Consider the following 26,518-nt stretch of genomic DNA (forward strand, 5'->3'; position numbering starts at 1 on the left):
CAAGAGAGAATACAGGTGAAGCAAAATGTATAAGTATGTTAGCTAGTAATAAGTGCTGAAGGAAAAAATATATGGAAACGGAGGAATCAGGGCTGGGGTGGGGAAGGGGACTACAGTAGCCATGAATACCGCTCAGCTGAGTGACAGCTGAGATAGGAGCTGAGGGAAGGGGAAAGGGCATGCAAAGATCTGCAGGAAGAGCATTCTTGGCAGAGGAACCAGAAACTGTGAGGTCCTGAAGCTTTAGGGGAAAGGCAGAGAGAAGAGGGTAGCTGGTGGAGGGGGAGGGTGCTGCGGGATGGGGAGAGCTCACTGCCCACGTGAGCTTTTGGAAATGAGTCCAGTGGTCACATCACTACTGGTATTGCCAGCCTGGGAGTCCTCAGTGTAGCGATGGTTCAAACCCTGAGAACCTGGAGGAATGTGTGTAGATAGGGGAGAGAAGAGGTTCCAGGACTGAGCTCAGAGACGAATTCCCATCTTTAGAGGTTGCACAAGAGTCTATGAAGGGGTAACAGGAAAAGTGGTAAAAAAGTCCAGATGTGGTGTCCTACAAGCTCAGTGTAGAAAGTGGATTAGGAGGTGGAAGTGATCAGCTTGATCAAATCCTGCGGCATCAAATATGTCAGAGAGGACCAAGAACCAACATCCACATGGGAGTTCCCCAGAGAACTTAAGATGGTTTTGGTGGAGCAATGAGTGAAAACCTGTCTGGGGAAGATTTAGGAGACAAAATGAGTCACACAGTAGCAACAATCTTCTTGAGGAATCTTGCTGTCAAAGGAAGGGGAGACAGGAGGTTGGGTTGTAGCTGGCCCACTAGAGGGTTTAAAATATATTGGAAAAGTTTAAACATTTTTTATGCAGGATACAGAAGAGAGAGGGGTGATGATGGGACCTAAGTGGAAGGGTTACTCTTTGCTAGGAACCTTCAGAAATTGTCATCTTTAAATATACCTGGGTATGAATATACTTTAATATTTAATCATTTAAACAGGGAAAATATTTCTTGCATTTCACTCACTCACTCACTGACGTAAAACATAACCCAGCCAGAATGACATATGTGCTGTGGATATAAAGGGAAAATGCTAAGATTCCTGCCTCATCTGTGCCTGAATTGACTTCCTCCCCTCTACCCCTTGCCCCCTTCCCACTAATGTAGTCCTTGCTATCTCTACCTCCACTGTGCAATGGCTGGGAAGCTCAAAGCTCAGGTGCAGAAGGAACTCAAGAAGGCCTCCTGTCCTGGCAATGGCCCAGATAAACTCATATCTGCAAGGAACTTGTATGAATCACACTCTAAAATCCTAGCAACCAACAGTCAGAGCTTCAGGGTTAATACAATAAGGATGTGTGAACTGAGCTAAGTCCATAGACTTAGTTGTTACCGCTGCAGTAATTTGGGGGTGTCACCTGCACTGTTCTGGCAACGCAAACCTCTCTGACTTTCTTTTCCTGCCTCCACATGCCACCTACTGGCGGGCCTCCATTATTTTATGAGATTCTTTTCTAAAGATTTGTCCTGCCTTTTCCAGTTTAACCTCTTTGTACTTCTGCTGGCATCTGGTAATATCAAATACCCAGTTTTAGAATTTCCTCAGCATTTAGCTCCCATGACAATTATTCTCTTAGCTCTCTTCTAAGTAAACTCATTTCTGTATTCCTTTTCTCCTCTCAGGTCCTAGCAGAATGTGTCCTCCAGTCCTGTGCTAACCATTCTGTCCTTTTCCTTCTACACTTTTTCCCTCAACATGTCATCTGAATCTCTACATCAACATTTTAGATGATCTTCCTGACTACACACAGCCCCAAGTGCATCCAGTCTCAGCATAGTTTTGCACACCACTGTCCCCAAAATACTATATAATTAGTTCGTTTTTCTGTTCAAACACCTTGTGGCTTGTTCAGGTAAAACCTGCCACCAGACCACTCTTCTCAGGGCTGTGACGCTGCTGGAGTGCGTGCCTACACGCTCCCCTTGCCAGGTTCAGCTGGCCCTCAGGGCTCAGCTCAGGGCCTTCTGCTCCACAAGCCCAGTCCTGCTCAGTGTCCTGACCCTCTGTTTCAGAACTCGGTGGTTGTTTTAACCAGTGCTTACTGCCATTAGGTGCCCCGGTCTTTAAATTCTTCTGAATCACAGGACCCTTTGAGGATGTGATGAATAACATGAACTCTCTTACCCAAATAGTGATCTGCTTTAAGTTTGAAAAGGTTTGTATACACCTAAAGGCCTGACTTGGATCCTCTAAAGTCAATGGATCTCAGAGTAAGAACTGATGAAAATGTAAACATTTCTAGTTGCTTTATATTGCATTTTATAATCAATTACACTTTTAATTCTCAGTATAAGACCACGTCAAGTAGACTTTTTCCATAATGTTCTTAGTTCTACACATACGTTTAGGTATATATAGAACATTTAACTATCAAATGGTTGAAATTGCCCTAAAACATTCCTAAAGTCAACTATATAAGCCAAGGTATTATTATTCAAAATTATAACCTTGAGTCTTATTTCCAGAATCTCACAGAATGTGCTACTTTCAATCACTTACGTGATTAGTTCTTTTTTGAGATCTCTTGCATGGAGCTTGGGTTTAGGGCTTGGTATGGAGGCCTCTCCAAGAAACTTCTTTTCCTCTAAATTTTCAGAAGAGTTCACTGGGTCTTTCTAGAGAAAAAAAAAACAAACACAGAGCACAGAAGGCATTAGTGAATCCTGGCAAGACAGCTGTATTTGAAAATGTACATCAATGTCAAATATGAGTTTTGGCTTAAAAACTCAGCTAAAATTCCTCATAGGATTTGTACATAAAATAAATAATGTGTATAAGGCTACATCCCAATTGTTTTGTACATTTATCCTTGGTGAAAAATGAGAAATTAAAATTCATGGAGATACCTTTAAAAATTAACATTTTGTCAAATATATAACTACAGGGGCATTTATAGAATCCAGTAATTAATATTTTAATGTAGTTCAGGCTTTGTTATATAATAAATATTTTCTAAAGAATATGTGACTAGTTCTTTATATATTCAGCAGTCATTAGTAAAACAGAAGATATATTGCAAAAATAATCACAAAAATTTTAAATGGAAAAAGAAGTAAATTTAACAGAATGTTCCTTCTAATATATAAATAATTAAGATTTAAATTATTTGTTTGAATATATAATAACTGAGTTCATAGTATTTAGGCATTTAGTTAGATTTTCCTAAAAATGGCTTTAATTCTTACATCCCTTTTTAGTTTTGTTCATTTACTTTTTTGCACTAAATTGGTTGGCTTTTACTTACTGGATGGAATTTCTTGTTGTATTATCACTGATTTTCATGTCCTTCTTTGAAGCTTAAACTAATCTTGAATTTGTAAGAAACTCTCAGCAATCCTTACAAAATATTGATTTACCACCTGATATATTATATTACAGAAAACTAATGATGGTTTTTCTCAAGCACATAATTAATTTATATCTGGTAAATACAATACTTTCTGGATTTAATATTAAATTCAGACTAGTTGATGCAGAAAACTATATTCTAATTCTCAAAGTAGTGATTTAAATAAAGTGATAAAACTATTTCAAATTTGTAAGGCAAATTTTATTAAAATCAAGTGAATATAAAATATAATGAAAAATGTAATTTAAATAATCTGAGTCTGCATTCAAAGACAAAGGAAAAACAAAATTCCTGAATTTTTCTGATTAAAAAATAATACTAGACCTTGATCTCAGTTATAAAGGCAAATACATTTTCTTTCACTAATGACTTGGATAAGAATTCAATCAATTATTTACATAAGACCATACAGTGTAACAATATTGGTAAAATATCTCAAGTAAGATTATCTTCAGAACAAATTAATAAAATCTGTTTTGGCACAATTTTTTTCTTTATATTATTTACAGTGCTAAGTTTCCCATTTTGTTGGCAAGTGTTTGAAAATGGCAGCAGATAACAAACGCCATTTAAAAATAAAGAGAAATGGGTATGCAATAATACTTGCCTACTAAAATACAGAGAGAAGTGCTATTTTAGTGGCTGCTTCCATGGACTCTGAAGCAAAATAGATGAATGATGCTCATCCTTTTGAAGTTTTACAGTGTGAATGCCTAAAGTGAAGCAACTCCTAATTACAAAACTCACTGAAAGCTAATAATATAACCATCCATTCCATATCGTGTTATCTGGATTCAGCCTAGCTAGTATTTTCTATTATTTATGCTCACAAATGGTCTTGGTTTTTGGAAAGTAGATAGAAATGCTAAGTCCAGTATTAAGTCCCAATGTGAAATAGTCTTTGTTTTTCCATTTAGATGTTGAATTTTCCACAAAAATGGCATAAAGTAAAAAAAAGGCAGTTTATTATTTTTTTCATAAAGAGAATTGAGAACCAAGTATCTCTAAGAAGACATGTAAATTTGGAGACAAGTATGTAAAGGTCATCAACTATTGTCTGACTGCTGAATCTGTACATTATAGAAAGTGAGGGAATGAGAGACTTTAAAAGAAAATAGGTTATGAGAGTTTGTTATTTGACTAAAATGAATACAAAATAATAATCCAGAATATGTATCATTTAATTTGATATAGTAATATGTAGTGATTATCTAACAAGACTATTTTATTGGGTATGACTTTTTAAGTATTTTTTAATGTCTTTTAAAAACTATGGACTCTTATGTATGCAATTGCATTATAAAATAATTGCTCAGCATACTGCCCCTAAAACACTTGTAGAGAGCATAGGTATTAAAATACAGGTGGTCATTGCTAAGAACATTCTTAATTTTTATAGCAGCATTTTATATTAGATAAATTCTTTAAGACTTAGTAAAATATAAGGTAATATTTATAAGATTTTTTGAAATATAAAGTAACATTAAGTATTATAAAATATTTTATTTTCAAAAATACTATTGTGAAAAAAAGTTATCCTATGGGTATACAAGAGACAATGTGGCCTGTATGTGTGTTTTTAGAGAGTACATGGGTTCAGTGAAATTCCTCCAATGTACAGATGGAAGTTTATATTGATTTCAGTAAAGACCAGAACATAATGGTAACATGAATAACAGATAATAGCATCTGGCACTTTTAACATTTTAAGCCCTGAAATCTTTGGAGAACTGACAGTTGAATGAAACTGACAGCCCTAGTTATTTCTCAGTACTTTCCTTTTGAGATATTTTGAGTTTTTTCCAGATTCAGGATTTTTTTTTTAGGGGGCATCTGGACAGGCTATTTTACTGAGAGAGACAGACAATATTTTCTGAAAATTACTACCAAAATTAAGCGACTGTTGTGCATATGAACTAGATAACAATGAATTAGAAATAATGGTTGTGTGTATACATGTATACGTGTCAATTTCTGGTTGTGTGTAAGCATGTATATGTGTCACGTGGGTGGGGGTGGGGAGGTGGTGGTGGTGGCCATGGGAAGGATGGGGATGTGGGAGCAGAAAAGGGCCACAAGCCAGTCTTCAGTACATCACCTGGGCCGTGAGCAGCGACCCAGTGAAGCTCATTGGAAACGACAAACATAAATAAGTCCCTTTAACTTGTATGGTCACATCTTGCAAATCTGGGTCTTGCTATTCTGAGCGGTACTGTAGTTCACTGTTGCCTTCACTAACCTTGCCATATACAGTTTCTTCATTATTCTCTTTTTTAAAATTTTCTTTCTATTTTTTCAATATTCTGCAGTTGTCTTCATTTTTGGTATATATGTTTTTTTGTTTCTCTTTTTTCTACATGACCAAGGAGCAACAACTGTACCCCCTTGAGCCTCAACTTTCTCCTCTAAAATTTTTTATAATAATCTTGCCCGTCTTTATTTTTACTAAACGTGGTATGCCTCTGATAACTTTGCCATGAGGACACTGAATGCAATCTACTCTTTCAAAATGATACCTATCAAATATCATACTTCTCATTTTCAAGATTCAGAGCAGGCTATAAAAAATACTTTCTATTAGTTGATTACCTAAGCATGGATGAAGAAACAAAGAACAAAAGGTGAGAAAAACGTCCTCTGGAGTTACAATGATGCAGAAGCACTTCACAGAATGAACACAAGTCACCCATGACCGGTAACTGTGGCGATAAGCATTAAACTTAAAAAGTATTGTGTCAACTTATACCTCAGGCAGAACTTTGACTCTAAGAACTCACTCAGCATCTCCAAGTTCATTTTTCCTTATTCTTAGTGACACTGTATTTCTACACACTTTCTAAATTCCAGCTTTTATATTATTTACCATATTTTGCCATGTATAATGCAATGTTTGTGGCCCAAATTTTCAGGAAAAAAATCTTTCATTTTAATTTTTTAATTTGATTTTTATTTATTTATATTTAGATACTTGTTTTTTGTATTATAAAGGAATTTTAGCATTTATTTTTTAACATAATATGGTACATGAAATATTACGTAACAAATAATACAAAGCAAAGGAACAGATATAGGGTATTTTATATACTACCCATGTATAATGCACATCCTCATTTTTACTCTCAAATATTTGGGCAAAATAGTGTGCATTACACACAGCAAAATATGGTAGGCTGCAAACTGTACCAGTAAGTCTGTACTATCAAACCTGAAGTAAGCAAACCATTCTGAAAAGAACAGAAATCTATTCTAAATAAGTCCATCCCCGCCCATGCAAATTTCTGAATTTGCCAGAAAATAAAACATGGTTATAGATAGATATATAAGTCTTAGATAAGAATATACTTCTATTAAATCCATAAAGCTGTGAAGATGAATCCCCATGCTTTTTGGAATTATGCAAAAATGATATTGGAAAGATAAAATATTTGTTATAAAGACCTCATTTTCTGATCAAGTGATAGGAAGTGTAGCCAAGGGGGTCCCTGAGATATTAAGTACACAAAATGGGAGGTGTTTCTCAGAATACAAAGGGTAAAATGTTGTCCTTATTGCTGGGGACACAGAATTATAACCGGGGTCAAACAACACAAGACCCACTTGTCCAAAATTTGCTTCATTATGACACAGGACTACACTCATATGTCTGACTGCACTTTGACTACGGCCCATTTAAAACACAGTCACAAGGATGAGGACAGAAAGCCCGGGCCCCACCCGCACATGGCCTTGAGATCCTTTATCCTAGCAGGATTCATCCAAGAATAAGGATTCATTCATGCTTATTTTGCAAAGCACTGGGCTTCATGTGACATATGACTTTTACTGAACTGCCAACAACAGATCTTTTAACTCAGATCAGGATTTCCATTAGTGAGGTGGGGTGGGACATACCATAGTCCCATCAGCAATCGACTGGCTAGAGAGTAAGCAGACTTGTGAATTCGGGAGCAACCCTACCCCCCCTTTTCTAAAACTGACTTGAATGGACTGGGATTGAATTAACAATTTTGATCTCATCGTGATTGTGCTAGATCAGTTAATATGAACATCAACAGATTTCTGGGTTATAAAAATAGATGGAACCCCGCTAAGCGTAACTTCTGTTCTTGTGCACCAGCCTGAAGCGGCAGGGAGAATGTGGTGGAGGGAAGGAACACATTTGTCAGTTTGTTGTCATTGCTTGAGGTAAACCAGCTTTTTATACTTTTCAGGTGTCAGTTTTATATTTATCAAAGTCAAAAATATGTTTCAAAAGATGGTTTTTCTAAAATACAATTATGATAGACTAAGTAAGACCATCCCTCAATACTTAAGGTAAAAATTTAAAGGCCAAGCAGAATAAAGTCACTAAGACCAGTATGACAGAATCTAATCAGAAGGGGCTGGTGTAGAAATTTTCCATTTTTTTTCTTGTGATGGTGTGTGTGCTGGTGACACAGAGCAGACCTTGTGTCCTGGGGGGACTTGTCCAGGAACCTATCCCCAACTATGCCACATAGTGTAGGCCATTTCTTCTTTTCTACTTTGTGTGCCCACTCATGCTCTGTTTATCAGTGTAATTGGTTACATGTCAGTCCTCTACGAGACTGAGTGCACACGTGGCAGAAGGAAGTAACCTGTGGTGCTGCATCCTCAGGACCCATCTTTCTGCCTGGACATAGAGGTTACTGCCAGTGACCATGTGCTCCAGGGAGGAAGAACGGAAGGAAGGAAGGAAGGAAGGAAGGAAGGAAGGAAGGAAGGAAGGAAGGGAGGGAGGAAAGAGGAAGAGAATGAGGGAGGGGGAGAAGGGGGGAGGAAGGAGGGAGAGGAGAACTGCAAACCAGATAATCTTGTGATCACTGCTGTTTATGTTGACTTATGCTCTGAGATGTTAAAGCATATGCTGAAATCAAATTAGTCTTCCCCCAAAGTCTCTGAACTTCAAAAAGCTGAAAAAGGTGGCTATTTCAGTTCTCTAAACATGTAAAGTGGCAAGTATCAATAATTTTCCTGACAAAAAGAGAAAAAAAGAATCACTTACTATAATAATTAGGGTCACATTTGCAATGATATAGAATCTAAACCACAGAGGGTTCTGTCCATGAATTTTTTTGAATGACACTAAGTCATGCTAATCAGGCCAAGCCAGGTGGCTCAAACTATGGAGATGAAGGCTACATGAATTTCTGTACAGTCACAACATCTGGCTTTCAGGAGCAAAAACACCTCCAAGATAACCAAATACGTAAATGCATCTCCTTGACTTTGGGATTGAGACTATTCAGTCACCCAACAGTTTTGATCCAACACCTTAGTGATGACCCTATACAGTTGTGCCTCTGTGTCTTCAGGGGATTGGTTCCAGGACCCTCTTCAATAACAAAATCCACTGAGGCCAAATCCCTTATATAAAATGGAATTGCATTTGCATATAACCTACATACAACCTCTTATATACTTTAAATCATCTCTACATTACTTATAATACCTAAATATGTAAATACCATGTAAATTCTTGTGATGCTGTATCGTATAGTGGATAACAAGGAAAAACATACATGTTCAGTACACAGGCAATCATTGTAGGTTTAACTATACAGCACATGTAAGCAACAATGTAACTTTTTTCTGAGTATTTTCAACCCACGGCTGTTGAATCTGTGGATGCAAAAACCGTTGATAGAGGAGGATGACTGTTACACAGTTTTGCTAACACAGTTCCTTCACAAACCAAGTAAATAAATTTGAAAAAAAAATTTTGACATGATTCTTATTTGTCCCTGTTGATTTTGTCTTCTATTTTCTGTTTCAGAAAGAATTTGTAAGCTGGCATTTCCTTGTTGAGTGATACATTGTTCCCTACAGGCAGCTGAATCTAAAGGGATAATATAATCTTGTGTGCATTGCAAACAATTGTAGCCATAATGGCAATAAAATTCACAATAATAACAGATTATTTTAGGCAAGTGACAGTAAAAGGTGGATTCATTTATAAATTTCCTCTGAAATTTCAAATGATCACTTTATCAAAATCTAAAACAAGGTGCAGAATAATGTATTAACTAAACAGAAATGCAAAAAAAATAATTTAGGAGGAAAAAGCTAATAATACTCTCTATTCATGCTATCTTAAATTTATCGACATATTAAAATAATACCTCTTTCTCCTCCTCTGTCTTCCCATGAGTTTTGCTATAGTTGATAGGAGCATCCCAGCCCTCTTGATCACAGAGAGCCTGATAGAACGCTGCATTGACCAAAATGCTGCTTGTTTTGAATGGAGAAGAGGAAGGAGTTGGATTAGAAGTGTTAGAGGAAGTTAAGGGTACTGCTTTGTCCAGGATTCGATTTTTTTTCATGCTTAAATCCAATGTGCCATTTTCATCCACTTCTATCTCGGCTCCCTGGTACACATAGGAAAGAGAAAAACATTTAGGCAGTTTGCAGTTATACCCTAGCCATGTGGGCTTTTAAGGGATAATTTTAAATGCAAGCTTTTACGTAAGTGTATCTGATTTTAAATCTAGTCTAAATCTTTCTAATTTGTGTTAGTTAATGTTCAGTTCTTAGGCAGACTTTTAAAAGCAACCCCATTAATGAGCTTCGTGTTTCTGGGTTTAAACAAAGTAAGCCTAATACAAATAAGATGTTTCAAATACTAACTGTATGTCTACACCTGTGATAATATATTTTGAAGTTTTAGCTTTAAATCTTTCTTCCTAGTCTACAGATTATCACTCCCGATTCCTCAATTAAAGCATTAATGCTTGACTTTCTAAAAAGGCACAACATTCCCCTGCCCCAAAATCACAATATTAATCGAACATGAGAAATATGCAAAAATAGCCAGCTGGAAGAGAATTTTTATTGGAATGTAAAATGAATATAAAAATAACATTTTACCCTGGGTTACTTGAACCATAAAGGCTTTGTTAAATTGTGGGAGGCAGTTTGGAGGTAGCAGACATGCAAACCATAATTCACTCTGGGGGCCTTTAGGTTGTAGCTGCCTGAATGACTGCATGGGGTTTAACTTCTATCAAAAAAACTTTAGAAAGGGGGGAACAGGCAGAAAACTGTACTTGAACAACAATTAAAAATTTAAAAAAAGACACTATTTATAGTGTATGGAAGCAGAAGAAAGGAAATAAAATGTTTAGAAATAAAGCTGATCTGTAATTAAAAAACAAACTCCAGAATATAGGTAATTATTTTCCAGATAGTTAGTATAAAACCTAAAACTAATATCCTAACATTTACTTTTGGGATACTTTGGCTAAGTTTTTTTTGTTTGGGTTTTAAGGTTCATGTGCCAACAAATGGTGCATGTTTTGGGGATATTCTGCAGGTTGCATGCCATAGGATGGTCTCTAGGACTTCAGAAACTATGAAAATTGCCAGGCAAATAACTCGCAGAATTTGGGGTAACATGCTTGTCATTTTCCTAAGTAGATCAAATGAATACCTTTCTGGTATTTTTGCCATCATCTGTCAATTCATATATAACGTCTGGATAACTTCTCTACACATTGTCCTTTAGGCTGGCAAAGCAGGAGTCATCCTTGAATATGTTAGCAACATTCCTAACGTATGTGGTAGTCAGTTACTTCCCAGATTTATTTTAACTCCCCTCTTACACTGTGCCTTCATCCCCCCCAACAGCCCATCCCTGCACAAGAGCTGCCTCTGAGGTGTGGGCCACAGTAGCTGTGCTCACTGCTCACTCACTGCTTGTTCCTGATTTGGAAAATAAAAGCACCTCTAGTGTTTGCTTGTTTAAACTGCGAAGTCCCTATTTTCAGTCTCTCAGTATGAAATAAATATGCTTTATATTATTTGTGGGAGGCAAATACACGCCTAATATGTTTGTACTGAGATGCTTTGGCCATATCTTTCTGTCCTTTTTTAGTACATAGTTTAATCTCCTGTGATAGTTTTAAGCCCTGAATTTGACCATACAGCTTATCCGGGATAATAACTTAGTAACCACAACATCTTATGCCATCTGTATAATATCAAATACATTTTTATACCAGCATTAATAAACCTTAGTTACAAAAATCCAAGATATTAACCATATCAGTGCCATGTGCTCTCTCCTTGATATAACAATCCATTCTGTCAGGAGCATATCAAACCAGTTATTGGCTTCATAGCTGATGTGTAACTGTAGCAATGAAACAGAGCTATAGTAATCAAGTTTAATAACCAATGTAAAGTGAAATGCTGAATACCGTAGTTGCTGACATTTCTCATAAAAAAATAAAAACTTGGGTTAAGAATGCACAACCAATATTCACATAAAACTCCAGACCTCTGTGACAGATGGCTCAGGAAAAAGAAGCCATGTGACTGGGCTGCAGAGTTTTACAGTACAAAACCCATAAATACTGCAGATTTGATCTTGCTGAAAAATATCAATTATTCTAAGACAATACTAATATATATGTTCATTTTTACAGAAAAAAGTTCCAAATAGTAAATTTTTAAAAATTAGAGTTGCTATGAGTATACATCTTGAGTAATTATGTGCTGATTGAAAAAAAATTACTCCTAATGTTTAAAAGAGTTACTTTTCTATAGCCTAAGCCCCATCCGGCTGCTCCCGGCACCTGACTTCACTGGGAGGGAGCACGTTTGGGTAACAGGGTACAGATGGGCTTTAAGTGAGAGCACAGATGCATTCAACAATTACACACAGTTCCAGAGAAGGGTCCCTTTCTGCCCATAGATGGGTGGATCGCACGTTTACTGCATGGGTTTTTATTGACAGCAGTATTGATAGACATCACTTCTCTCCAGTGCTTGAAAATCCAAATGGCAGGATAAAAAATGAGGGGGGGGGTGTGTGTGAAGGAGGAGGCCATAGAAGGAGAAGAAAATAGCTCTACGGCTGAAATGGAGCCCCAGAAATCAAAATGTTCTGATTTCTCAAAGTACTCTTTGGGATCCGTATTTTCATTATCAAGTTTACATTTTAGTGAGTGAGGGCAGGTGTAAGGCTAATGCTGTCCATGCACTTTCCAGCTCTGCAGCACATTAAAGACCATCTATCCACACCAGATACTTTCAAGCTATAGATGTTACCTATGATTTATTATTCATTCGTTAAGTTGTTGATAAAGCATTTAATATTTCCAAGCCACTCTATTTTGGAAAAAATAAAACTGAAAAAATACATTGTTTCTGCCTCCAAGGAGCTTATTTTATATACATGAGAATTTTGTAGTAAAAGGTAATTTAATAAATGTGCTATAAATTATTAAACTGAGAATTGAGGTAATTATTCATTATAATTGCTATCTGTACTATAAAATAAGAAGTGCCTCAGTTGTCCACCAACAGAGAAATGATTACTGAAATTATGCTGCATGCATTTAATGACATATTATGTGACCAGTAAAATAATAATTATGAGGATTTTGTCACAACATGGAAAGGACACATCACCCAACACTGAAAGTGGGAAACTGCGTGGCATTTCCACTATGCTTACAAGTAGGAAAAATAGACAGAAATTTGTTTCCTGAAGAAGAAGAAGAAAAAAAGAAAATACAGAAATGATTGTACTTATGTTAAGGGGATAGGTTTGGGGCTATTTCCTCCAAAATTTTCCAGGCAAAAGATAATACTACATGCACTCAACAATTAAAAATTTTATTACACATTAAAGGTGGTGAAATTAAAAACAACAAAATCATAATTTTTACCTTAAATGTTCTGATTATCAAAATTATTAACTTTCAAAACATTGGTAGGATAAGTCAACATTGTTTCCTTTATTTGGCAAGTTACAAGATACATTGCCCACCATCTTTTCCTTTTTGACTTGGCTAAATGGCCTGCAAAATGAAATGCCCCTCAGCCTAGGTTTCAGCGGGAATTAGCCCCTCACTTTCATGTCCTGACTCATGGTCTTTCATTCTCACTTCAGAGTGTTGGTTTGGGAAGTACGTTTTTCTGCCTGAAAGCTATCTGAAATATGTTTCCAAAGCAGGCAGGGTATTAACACTAAGCAACAACAACAAAAAGAAAATATCTAATATTTACAAAATAGTAACTGAGTATTAAAATTACTACATTAAGAGTATAAACTTATAAAATGTACTCAGTATAAATAGAATGATGAAATTCGGTGGAGAAGTGTCTTCCATAAGGTAAATATTAAAACAAAATTTCCCCAAAATATTTGTCTGGGAAAGGTATAAAATTAAAACAGAATTTCCTAAAAATCTTTGTCTGGGACTCAGAGTCACGCTCACTCAGTAAAAACTACTGGGGTGGGCCAGCAGTGTGGATGCCACACAATGACAAGATGTTTAAAAAGATATGAAGTGAAGCAGGTATCAATTCAAATTTCACCTCCAACATTTATAGCTGTGCCACTAAGAAAAAATTATTTAATATGCCTGTACCACTGTTTTTCCATCTACAAAGTGAAACAATATTACGTGCTTTACAGAGTTTATAGGAAAATTTAAAAAGATAAGTGTGGACAAAGTGCTTATTTATAGTGCCTGGTACTTAGTAGGTATTCAATTAATGACAACTAATACTAAGGATTTGCCTGTGTTTTTGTATACAGAGGTAAAGTGTCTGTTATTAAATATCTATTTTCCCTACACATGTATTAGTCATTGATTCCTTGAGATCCTTGACCTGAGTCCCTTACACCATTTCACTCACAGTATACCGTGTAAAGTGACAGAAAAGTCTGCTTTGGATTCTAACTGTCCTGCCAGCTGCCTGGCTATTTCTGATATCAGGCAGCAAGAATGACAATGTGATATCATGTGGTTTCTAGGCCTTGTTCAAGCACAAAACAGACTTTGAACTTTAAACATTTCAAGCAAGTGTCATTTTCTGTTTTCTTTTAAGGCGCGCTGTACATATGCCACTTTGCCTGAACAGGTGGGGAAAACACCAAAACAAACAACAGAATGCTTGGCAAGCAGCAGTGATTAGGATAAAGATAGACTGTGAAGTGTTTCTACCTCTGTCGATGAGGGTGGGGGGAAGAAAGAAACCTGGGGAGTATTTCTGACACGTGCTGGCGCACGCTTGCTCAGGGTTGGAGGAAAGCATTCAGCAAACTCAACAAGCCAGGATGCTCACTCTGTGCCCGCCGCCCATTCTGACTGGATTCTCTGCTCAGATCAGTAGCAACAGTAGCCAGACTAAAGGGGGTGTTTGAAGCTGTGATCCATGTATGCTTTGCAAACTCATATGGATTCCAAATTAAAATGAAGGATATCACAGAAGTCTTAGAAAAAATGAAAGTATTAGAATCAAAAGAGGGCTCATACCACAGACAAAATTACTTTTAACTACAGAGTCTTGCACAAATAACACACCCTTTATTATTACAAAACCACAAGCATGCAATTCTGTAGCATAACCATATCACTCTTAAGCATACCTTATGACATTTTAGGTGCAATGTTCAAATTGCTGTCCACCCCATGTGAGGCATTCACATACCCTCCCTACCACACTCAAGCAAGCCTTACTTCTGCTGGACACTGTATTATGATATCTACTAAATGATATTATTTCTTTCTCCTAACTTGTTTCTTTAAAAAGATATTTAAAACACATACAGGCAGTTTTGGCAGTGTGGATATGTTACGTTCACGTCAGATTGTATTTTAATGAATAATCCCTTTGAAGACTATATTCAGGATATAATGAACTTGAGTTTTGGCAGTGATGTTAGCACTGATATCCTCAGTGAAGTGTTGGGAAGGAGATGATGAATGGAGTGTTTTAGTGTCAGTTAGCCTCTCAGGGCTGAGAAACTTCAGAAAGAAAAGAACACTCTAGAATATCCATATCATCCCTCACTGTTTTTAGTGTGTAGGAACTCAGAGTTCCCTTGCCTCTCTGAAAACAAGCTGTTCCTATTATCTTTCTGTGACCATGAAGGCAATTTTAAGGTTAATGTCCTTAGGCTTGATTTTTAGAAGGTTGTGACTAGGTCATATCATGATTGTAATTTTGTTCTTTTATTGGGCTCTGTAAGCTACTTCAGAGAATCTGATTATGTGAAAGAGAGGACTGGGCGGAGACAGAAGGAAAATAAGAAATTAGCTCTCACCCAAGTTCTTTTCAAGTTCTCTGCAAAGCCACCCAGGCCACCCTTGAACGTGAGGAATATTACTTCCGGAAACCTAGCCCTCTACCTGGAACAATCTTTTTTTTGTTTGTTTGTTTATTTGTTTTGCTTCTCTGGTAGCTCCTTGAAGGCAGGGTCTGTGATGGGATCTAACTTGGGCTTAAACAGTGCCATATAGCTAAATGCTTGGCTATGGAAGTCAAGATTAAGGAAAAACTATACACGTTTGCATCCTTTTTTCTAAATAGGAAACTCAAGAGATCTATGGATTTTTTTTTGCTACCAGTAATAAACATACTAACAACCTGCCATGGAGGAAAAAATATTATAGTGGAAAGAGAATCAGGCTCATATTCAGGGTGAAGGGAAAGATTGTTTATACTTAGTCCGATATTAGGTAAAAGGCACAGAGCAAAGTACAACACTGACAATAGAAATGGCCCACACTGGGCACTGGTTGATCAGAGGCCATTTTTTAGGGTTAATTACTTTGGCTTTCTCTCTCTTTTTTTGCCACAATAATCATTTTTTGTAGTTTTGGGAATTTACAAGTTTCTCTTCTATGTTCAGAACAGAATTCTACAAATTGTTAAGAGTTGTGTGCAAATGTGCACCTGGACAGATTCTGCAAAAAGTAGGTGTCATATTTATCCTGTTTTAACAATCGCTATGCCAAACAAGATTTTTTTTCATGGAAATGGTTCTTAAAACTGTTAGAAAGACTCTAAAAGTCTGTGTGCTTTCTGTCTCTTCCCTCTCCGTCATGACATCCATGACTTGGCTTCTGCAGTTAGGACTTGGTTGGCAGTTTGGAGGCCGAGTCTGCAGCTGAGTCCCTGTCCCTGGGCAGGCAGGCGTATCTGCTCCACAGAGCAACACCGGCACACAGGGCGCCCCCACCAGGAGCATAAGAACAGGCACAGGAAGTCGATCATCGGAATTTTTGAAATAAGGCAATTTAACATTCACTCATCTGACCAGAAATGTATTTTTAAAAGAGAAGAACATATATTGATAAGGAATAATGCCCTCAAACTTTAGTCATCATTGGTTGGCTCGCTGTTTAGCTTCAGCAATGAATAGAACATGGAGTATATTAAGGATAAATGTCAGAATTATAAGGGACAAAAATATCTACACATGCAAATGTAAAGCATTCAACCTAGAATCATTTACTTAAGTGATTTAACAGCATTGATGATGATAATATTGGTATTGGCATTTTCATAGAACAGCCTATACAAACAAACAGTAAAGCACTAAGAAAAGATGTTTTAATATTTCTCCAACTAGCTCCATATCAGAATATCTCTTTAAGAAGAAAAAAAATATTCAGGTTTTAATAACAAATTTACTCTAGATCATTTATGAATATAAATAATATCTGACTTGGATTACTCTGAATTTGTATACCTTTATAGTTTTTTAGAGAAAGTGTTTCCTTTGTTTAAGAACCTCATTTGTTTAAACATTGTTTTTGAGTGATTTTTGGCCACCAACTCTTCCTGGGGTTTACCTGGCTCAGATTTGTCCAGAAGCTAATTCTGATTCTTCTGTCAACGCTCTACAGCACTGTGTGTTCCCACTCTCCTGAAGGCCTGGCAGCCTCAGGTGAGCAGCTGACCACACCAGGGATGGGGATTCACTTAAAGGGAAAAACAGAGCTTTACCCTTTAATCAGCTGAGCCTTGGAGTAAGAGTTTAACCCAAGGCATCTTCCATTTGAAGCAGGGTTAAAACCTTTTCACAAATAAGCCACTTTATCTCAGCTGGCTTCAACCATACAGGTAGGGAAGTGAATTATTTTAACCGAGCCCTTTGTGTAGATAGGGCTTCCGGGCTCCCACCGATGGCAGGCACAGTCCTACTCTCACTCTGGGGAGTGTCACTGTTACCCTGCAGCCTGGCCTACCCAACTCCTCAAAAGGCAGGACAGAGAGAGTCTGTGTTCCTCGTTTTCATCAAGGTATCATAAACATGGATGTGGACTTCTCACTGTTAGTCAGAAAAGCAAGGTTTTTAGAGAAATATGATTAACTTCAGGGTCTTCACAAACTTCACAGAATTAGATTTTGGATTTGAATGCCCTAAGTCCCCCTCAACCATCTCTTGTTGATTTAACCTGTCCAGGATTTATTATGTGTCCTTGGAAAATGCTACAACTTAAGCTAGTCATCATGTGCAATAATAAAATTTCATGAGTTAATTTCATACATTTTACAAGTCACTGTTTAATCAAATATGTCCTACATTCTTTGATTTGCAGACAGCAAAAAGCTTCTATTGTTCAGAGTGATTTTAATGGCAATCCTCTTTTCTTGTGTGCCAAACTCCTCAAACAAAAAAAACATAGGTTTGAAAGCTATAAATCTCCCAAAACAGTCTCCATTGTTCACTCTTCCCCCAACTTTGGATATACGACTTTCAAGAAGAGCCACTCTTTCACTCCTCCATGAACCCACCAAGCTCATCCCTGTCAATGTACTCTGAGCCTCTTCCTAAGACAAGGAGGGGATGTGTTTTAGGGGTGGAAGCGGCATGGTAGTGAACGTGGTTAGGAACATGAAAGGCAGTTTATTCTCACAGTTCGGTTGCTGGCCCACCCTCCAGGCTCTTGGACTGGCCTACCTTGGCATGCAGGCTCTGTGGTTTGTTGGAGAGGATGTCTGCAGCTTCCCTGCAGCGGGTGGAAAGGTTCAGGATGGCAGCAGCTGCTGCTATGTGGGTGTCTTCACTACATTGACCATAGCTATAAGAGCTGGCACGGCAAGGGCTCTGTGTGTGGGCGCCTGCACTAGGCAGTCGATTAGGAAATTTCCCTGGATTTGAAAAATGCTTCGCTGTTGAAAAGAGATTTGATTAGCAATTGCATGTACATAGTTTTAGTCATTAAATAGATTTGTTTTAAAGATATAACTTCTTGCATTAAAATATGTGAAGAATAAATTAAAACATGATCCATTATGCACTGGTACATTAAATGAAGGTTATTCAGATTGGTTTTCACAGAAGTTCACAAATGATGTGGTTGTTGAGAAAAATGCATATTCTCCTAATACTTTTTTATATTTATACTTCTTATGACAAAACCTCCATAGCTAATGTTATGGGGCAGGTGCATTGGCAGCATTTGTGGCAAAAATTGTATATTAAAAACCACACTAAAGAAGACACATCAGGGACTGCAGAGGCTTAAGACCTGTACATCTCTAAGCCGTGTATATGTGAGGACCACTATTCCAGTAGAGGAAAAAATATATCTTTTCAATATTTGTTTTCATAATAACAAGTTATATTTAGATATGGAATTGCATTTTTATTATTTGATACACAGGTTTGCTTTGTAGCTAAACCAGTAGAAGTTGTTCTCCATCCAACTAGATGGAACTAAATAGATGGCAGAGTCTTTAATGAGCTGGCATTTTGCATATTCAGGTAGAGTAGGATGAGTAAAGGACAGAGAAAATGTTCTCAAGGTGAACAGAAAGGCAATTTAGATGTCAAAGCTGAGTTTCTGTTTAATGTTTCTGTTGTGGGTACCAAGGCATTGCTGAGAGATAGAATTAAACATAGTTCTCTTTACTCTGGATGTTTATAAACATCACTCAAGGTTATGGGAAAAACACCCAAGGTTTAATGCAGGATCTTATAAAAGCATTTAGATATTATATCACTGTAAATATTATTTAATTTAAATATTTGATTATTATTTTTCATAAAATAAAATTTGAAACATTACCAAATGTTATCCCTCTGTAAAAATACAAAAATGTCACTGAGTATTTCACATTTATAAACTAACATTTATATAAGTATACAGATTTGTTCTTAACAACTAGCTTTATCAGAATGAAACATGATCATATTTTGTATATTTTTAATAAAACTATATGAAACTGTACATAAAATTGTATAGACAGATAAAAAATACAGGTTTTCAGTGGTTATTTATGTTGGTCGGGACCTATTTTTTGGTATGAATAGGTAAAATATCTTTTGGAGTATAATGTACTTGTTGATGGGCAGACTCCTTTCAAGTTTGTTTTTAGCCACTGTTGGGTTTTATACAACATTCTAGTTCTTGAAAAGACAAGATCAATATCACAGAATAGAGCAAAATTCTGTGTTCTAAGAGCACTCAGCCTAGGTAAGTGGGCATGAGATCAAAGGAATTCTGCAGAATTACAGAATGTTGTATCAAATTCATGGTCTATGCAGGACTCAAAGTGGGAAATTACTTCACCTATTCCCTTATGATTCAGTTACCATAATGCAAAAGTCACTCCTGGTTTGATTGCCAATGTTTACTTTCTCTCCTTTTCATTAGAATATTAAAGAATAAACAACTTAAAAAATGCATTGGTAAAAACATCAAGTTTTATATGCTATAGCATCTCTGAGTTATGATTACATCATCTATAAAGATTTGTTAGCATTACAGTATTAACACATTTTAAATGTTTCTATATAAATTTTTTTATTTGTGAATAAACACCTCCATAGCCACACAATTTTTTTCTAGTAATATCTTGATTTATAAATTGTGTTTCCTAAACTTTTCCCTTTTTCTCCTACTTTCAGTCTGAACACTTAAGTAATGTTTTAAGTAGTATTTTAATAATTTACCTATTAATTACTATAATTTTATTATGAATCAAAATTATTTTAATAGCTATTTCAGTTTTTGATATATTTTCTTATTAGAGGTTTATTAAAACACAGAAAAGTATTCATTTGTGCTTTTTAATTTATATTTATTTATTTATTTAGTTTTCATTTTCTTATTGAATTTATTGGGGTGACACTGGTTAATAAAATTACATGGGTTTTAGAAATACACTTTTACAACACATCATCTGTACACTGTATTGTGTGTTCACAACCCCAAGTCAAGTCCCCTTCCATCACCATTTATCCCCCCTGTATTCTCCTGCACCTTCCTCCATACCCCTCCCCTCCGCACAGTATTCAATATATTAATACCAATCCCAGCCAAATATGCATTAAGTATTTCTTTAGAATTATTATATTTAGATTCAACAATGGTACCATACTTGTAGAATAATTCATCCATTAACTAATCATCATATTCAACGTAACTTCACATAAAATCAGTAATAATGATCAAGTTATTTTATTTAATTGTACAACATGTTATCTCTTCTCTCAGCAGTAAGTAGCATATCTGAGTACACACTCCCCCAACACACACATACACATTGTGCATATTTTTGGGATAAGTATTAGAATTCAAAGCTTACATTCAGGAAATGGTGGCGTTTTTTGTCCTTGACTTGTTTGTATGAGGGGGCGTTTACCAAAAACCTGTGCATCAAAGCTGGCATAATCAAATGGAACTTTTCCAAATTTCTCTTGATCTTTCGACATCGTGGCTCTGGAAGAGGTGACGGCTTGTGATCGGAAATTGAATTCTAACTGCTTCACCAAGCTTGTTCTGAAGAGTTCAAAAGAAATATGGTAAAACTACTGGTGAGCATATTAGCATCAGAATTTAAAGCAGATCAGATATGTGGCACCTGGGGGTGCCCACAGAGACACTTCACTGTGGGAAAGAGCTGTAGTAACTGCCAACAGAGCAGAGTGCTCTGCACCAAGAGGAATAAGACACAGGGAGGCACTTTGGGTTCTGGGGGGCTAAGGTGAGGTTTCATTTTCTGTGTCCGAGTCTCCTATCGGCAAAAGAGAGATGTACAATCTTCCATTCATCTTATGCAGATGCAATGAGAAGCAAGTATTTGATGTATATTAGCACTTTGAGCCCCTCAGAGAAAATTGCCATATAACTCTTATTAGGGCACTAACAAGATGTGGCTCTTCTGCTTGTTAGGGTTGTTAATCAAGTTAGCAGCGAAAAGTCATGATTGTATCTAGTGAGGGAAAGATATTATATTGGGTTCAGAAGTGATACTGAACACTCTGCCCCATTCAGCAGAACTGGCAGGAACCTAACACCTAAAAGAGGCAGCATAGGCACCAGAAGATTGAGTCCTGAATTGTGAGGGTTTTTTTAGGCTTTTCATTTGTCTTGATAACTTCAGTCTAAATGCTTTGCTAATTTAAATATTATTTTAAATAGTATTTCAATATTTTAGCTATTAAATTTCCATCATTTCAATATAAAACTAAATCACTGTTACTGTAGCTATCAATTTTTTTTCAACAAAATTATTCCAAACTAAGCTAAATGTGAATTAAATATACATTTTTAAATTATGGTATTTGGAGTAAGCAAGGGCATCGCATTTGTGTGGTACCAATTGCAGCCGACAAGAATACAAATGTTATGCTATGGGTTAATGGTAAAAGAACATAAATGAATATACAAATAAACCTTTCAGAATGTATCTGTATATAAGTATATACATGTGTATGTATGTATATCTTTGTGTATGTATATGTATATATATGTGTACATATATAAAAATAAAATCTTTAGTTTTCTACCAAAACATGCCTGACTCATTAGAATATAAAAGTTTTGATGGTATTTTTCTGATTTGCTAAAAAAATTTAGCTGAAACATAAAAATGTTTGAGAGATTAGTTAATCTTGTTATTATTTATGTGACTTGGTTTGTATCCCTTATTTGCACAAATGTTCTAGTCTAGAACAATATTTATTTTTAAGAAATGAGCAAAATAAAATGTAATACTATGTCTGATTTGATAAATAACCTACTTAGGGAAAAACTAGTTAGTATTAGAACTAACTAGGAATCTTATTATAAGATTTTAAATTGCTAGTTATTCAGTAAAATTCATGTTCTCGACATATTCTTCACTCATGTGATTTGAATACCTATTTGACTCTTTTGATTAAATTTATAGAAGCAAATATTAAGAGATGGCAAATCTCAAAAAGATTCCTACTACCTATCTTGCATTTCAGTGTGTCGGTAACAACAATAGATTTGATCATCTGTTTTAATCTTGAAGTTACTTTTCTTATGTATACAATTTTTATATTAATAAATATATGACTTCATATGAAGTGTCATCATATATAATTTACTAATTAGGTATAAGTATGGTCTTTTAAACTACCAGAGATTGTGAAGTACTTAGGACCAATAGGAGTATTTCATTAATAATTATCAAGTTAGGTGGAACAGAAGGATAAATATATAACATCTCATACTTTAAATGGTATGAGTGATTTATGACAGCATAGTCTCTGTGCAGAAAGGTCAAGTCAACCATAAGGAAGAGCATATCTGACCAGTGGAATAGGTTGCATTTGGTGATGCAGAATTTTTATTAATATGTGTTATTGTATACTTTATTTCTTTTAGATTTCTCCACATTATGTTAGCTTTGCACACAGATTAGTTTCAAGTGAAACTTCCAGAGGGTCTAGAAGTTCATTTAAGTGACAGTATGATCAACTGGACCAGCCTCTCAGATGGACATTGGGAGCTGAGAATAAAGCTCAGGCTACAGTGAACTAGCATATGAGAGGTGACAGACCCATTGTGCAGGAGCATGGCATGAGCAGAGTATCAGGGACACCATAGGAGGGCCATACCTGTGAACTTGGTCAGGACACTGCCCAGTTTGGGGAAAATCAAGCTGATTTTTTTCTTGGGACATTGCTAATTTTTCAGCTGCAGCAATTGGACAACCTGAAAGACTGTTTTCAAAAAAAGAGAAGGATTTGTGTTAAAAAGATGATACAGTTTTCTCTGGCAATATACCTCACAGCATACTTGGCATACACTAAATGTTAAATCATATTAATAGTTCACTTAGCACCATTCTCATACTGAGAGATCCCAAAGGGTTCTGCAAACTATAGTGTCAACATTTGTCCCTCAACTGTATCTCAGAGGTGGTAGATAAAAAACTCATTTTTAAAATCAAAATGTTATATAAGAGACAAATAACTAAATTATTCTGAAACTTCATAATATTTTAAGTGAAATGTGCTTGCTTCAATTGCAATGTATCCAACTAGAGGTGTTGCAATGATAACTCCATGATTTATGGAGTTAGGAAAGTTTATTCAGATCTTTAGAAAAATGTAAGGGACTTTGTGGGATGTCTTAGATCAAATTCAAAGAATAGAATATGAGTGTTTCTGACAATGTGGTTGTGAATCAAATAGTATGTCCCAACCACATAATTTACACCTAATATAAAGTATACATAAAACATTGGCATTTGTGCCAAAAATATTTACACAAACTCAATACATCTGTATATAAATACACATATGTTTTAAGTCAGGTAGAATCTCAATGAGATGAATGTCCCTGAAGTGTTACAATGTTTGGCTTCAACCTGATTTATAGTAAAAACTGCAGTATATTGAAACCCTTTTGGTGCCTTTTTTAATGCTTATAGAATGGGGTTAAGGATAAGTCCTAAGCAATATTTTCAATGTCAAAACAGCCATGGTGAGGTTCTAAAGCAAAAGAGAACATATTTTACTTGTAGGACTAAATGAATGTATAACCCTAGTCTTCAAAATTTAATGTTTTTGTTAGCATAATTGACTGCTAAATGAACTTTTTAAAGAAAGTAAATAGTGAGGTCATTTTTTTTGTTTACTTTGCACAAATTGAGAATACCTTTTATTCAAGTGGTAAGGGATTTGATATGGATGCAGTGATTTGCATAACACATTGGGAGTTTCTTATTCTCTTGTTGGAAAGTGACTCTCTCACTTCTTTTTGTAATATAAAAGGTTAACAACTCATGACAATTACCTCCTGTGGGTGTTGCGGTTGCTGTTCACGTGCCCCCTTCCTGTGCATCCTGGGGTGGGACACTTGAGCACATTTTCATGCATGGCAAGAACTAAGCACAAAATATCACATAAAAGAAAAAGACAGTATACCATAAATACATAACACACTAACAACTTGATTTCTCAATTTTGCATTCAAATAAATTTACTGAATCTATCATGCTCCTTTCCTATAGTTATTAGGGTTGAAGTAAGTGAACATTTAAGGATTTCAAAAATTAAATTCAGCAAATTTGTCCAAGTTTTGGGTCTTCTAAACTTTACATTATGGTGTTATAATGACTTAAATGACACGATTCTGCTTATATTTAACTTAAACTGAAAAGCCCATAATCTTATTATATGAGTATGCTTTTCCTTAGAATGAAAGGAAAATATTATTTGTCAAATAGTAGTTCTGTCTTTTGCCCACAGTGTGAACTTCTGAATACAGTCTGCTTTACTTTCTAAGAAATATTATTTTGATTCTTTGCCCATCACTTCCTGCTCCTCATTGCTACTGTCATTTAATTATTGGTGAAAGAGTATGGTTGAGGCGATCAGTTTGAGAAATTGCTAATCCAGTGAGACAGTGCTGAGCTGATTTGATACAGTGATTTGCAAAAAAAAATTTTGAGAAGGGTCATGTTGAGGCATCCCCATCACTGTGATTTGTACAACCCACGAAGTGTTTGAATAAGAGGTTCAAAAAGTAGAAGATATAACACAGAGATACTTGAAAATTTAGGAGGCAGTCTTTTTCTTTTCCTTCAGTTTCCTAGCTCACAGTGGGCATGTAGGTGGGGAGATCAACTCAGTTTTGCTCTTGTTCAGGGCCCTCAGCTGCTGTAGGATGTCCTGGGACAACATCACAGACAACACGTGACCCTAAGTGCAGAGGCAGGTAGGGAGGACATCAGTGAAGTGATGCACTTTCCATATTTAAATGATGTACTGAAGCTAACACTCCATGTAGGCTTAAGGAAGCCATGCCTCCAAGTAAGAAAGGACTGTGCAATCACACAGTGTACTAACCATGACTTTTATTTTCTGTATTGTGATACTTTGACATCCAGGGCCGGGCTAACCCTGGAGAGACTGCCCCTCCCAGGGCTACCTAATTCCTAAAGACAGTAAACACTTTTCAGATGCAAACCACCCAACTGTGAGCCCATACCCAAATGCCTCTTTCATTAGGTTCTGGTACTTCAGGATAATCTCAACCCACCTTAATCTTCCATGGCCAGGTATGAGACAACAGCAGACAGACCCTAAACCTCAGAGCCCACTGAAAGAATTCACACTAGCCAATCTTAAGTCTGTTTACTCTTATTCTTCCCATGACAAGCACAATAAAGGCTCTTGCCCACAATTCCCCCCATCCGCTGACTGGTTCTGGTACTTCCCAAAGTGGCCCTGCCTGGTGAGGCCTGCCCCATTCTCTTGGGAACTATGAGTAGCAAATTATCTTCTCAATGTGAGTCATCTCCTTATCTATGGGCCTGACTCTACCTACATTTTCTTTTAGCACACTAATATATATTTTAAACACCAGGCTAGATGAAAATTATCTTGATAAAATTAAAGAAAACTTTATGCTTCCATTATTAGTTCCAAATTAGAGGAGAAAGAAGATAACATTGAGATATGGTAGAATTTATAACAAGGCACCTACTTCCTTTAGGGCTACTCACTTTCCAAGGGGACCCGCACTTTGTGAGGGCACCCCGAAAGGCTGCGGTGGTGGGGGTAGAGTCCTGTCACATGTCCCGTGCCATCACACCCAGGGATGGGGCACTTGGTCTCCCTCTTTTCAGGCCTTGGTGAATCTACAGAGAAATAAAATTGAGAGATTAATTTGGTTATTCTTCTTTCCCTTCCCTTTCAATAGAGTGGCCTTGGAGGGTGACATTCTCACTTTATTCAGTTTTATCATAAACATTCTTTTCACATTACCTTGAATAAAGACCTATAACTAAGACCTGTGGAAACATAAAAAGTGTTTTCAATTTTCTTGGTTTCCTAAGCCAAGGCTGATACAGGGCAAAGGAGTTTTAAAATACAGAGATGGTTTCAAGTTGTCGTGTCACAGACTTGTAGTTAGAGCCTCATTATGAAAAAGCAATTGCATAGGATACACAAGCTCCTGAAAAGAAAAAAAAAGTGAGAATAAAGAAATTGTTTAAACCAAAAACTGTCTCCTATTGAAGGAGGCTGGAAAAGGTCAGGTTCAAAATTATAAAACAAAAAAGCCATCATATCTGA

General features: G+C 36.3%; 1 protein-coding gene across 1 annotated transcript in view; it reads right to left on the minus strand.

Moving 5' to 3' along the window:
* The window catches only part of LOC119039362 (suppression of tumorigenicity 18 protein), a 127,435-nt gene that overhangs the window by 26,435 nt on the left and 74,482 nt on the right, over positions 1-26,518 (minus strand). Inside the window, exons 7-13 of the mRNA XM_037132081.2 lie at positions 25,948-26,082; positions 24,234-24,324; positions 23,051-23,155; positions 20,767-20,960; positions 18,134-18,345; positions 9,549-9,794; positions 2,559-2,674 (exon numbers count right to left, since the gene is read on the minus strand). Coding sequence (XP_036987976.2) covers positions 2,559-2,674; positions 9,549-9,794; positions 18,134-18,345; positions 20,767-20,960; positions 23,051-23,155; positions 24,234-24,324; positions 25,948-26,082 — 1,099 coding nt within the window. The remainder of the gene's footprint in view (positions 1-2,558; positions 2,675-9,548; positions 9,795-18,133; positions 18,346-20,766; positions 20,961-23,050; positions 23,156-24,233; positions 24,325-25,947; positions 26,083-26,518) is intronic.

The sequence above is a fragment of the Artibeus jamaicensis genome, unplaced genomic scaffold (assembly GCF_021234435.1).
Source record: "Artibeus jamaicensis isolate MK-2021 breed Jamaican fruit bat unplaced genomic scaffold, CSHL_Jam_final scaffold_916, whole genome shotgun sequence".
Classification (NCBI taxonomy): domain Eukaryota; kingdom Metazoa; phylum Chordata; class Mammalia; order Chiroptera; family Phyllostomidae; genus Artibeus; species Artibeus jamaicensis.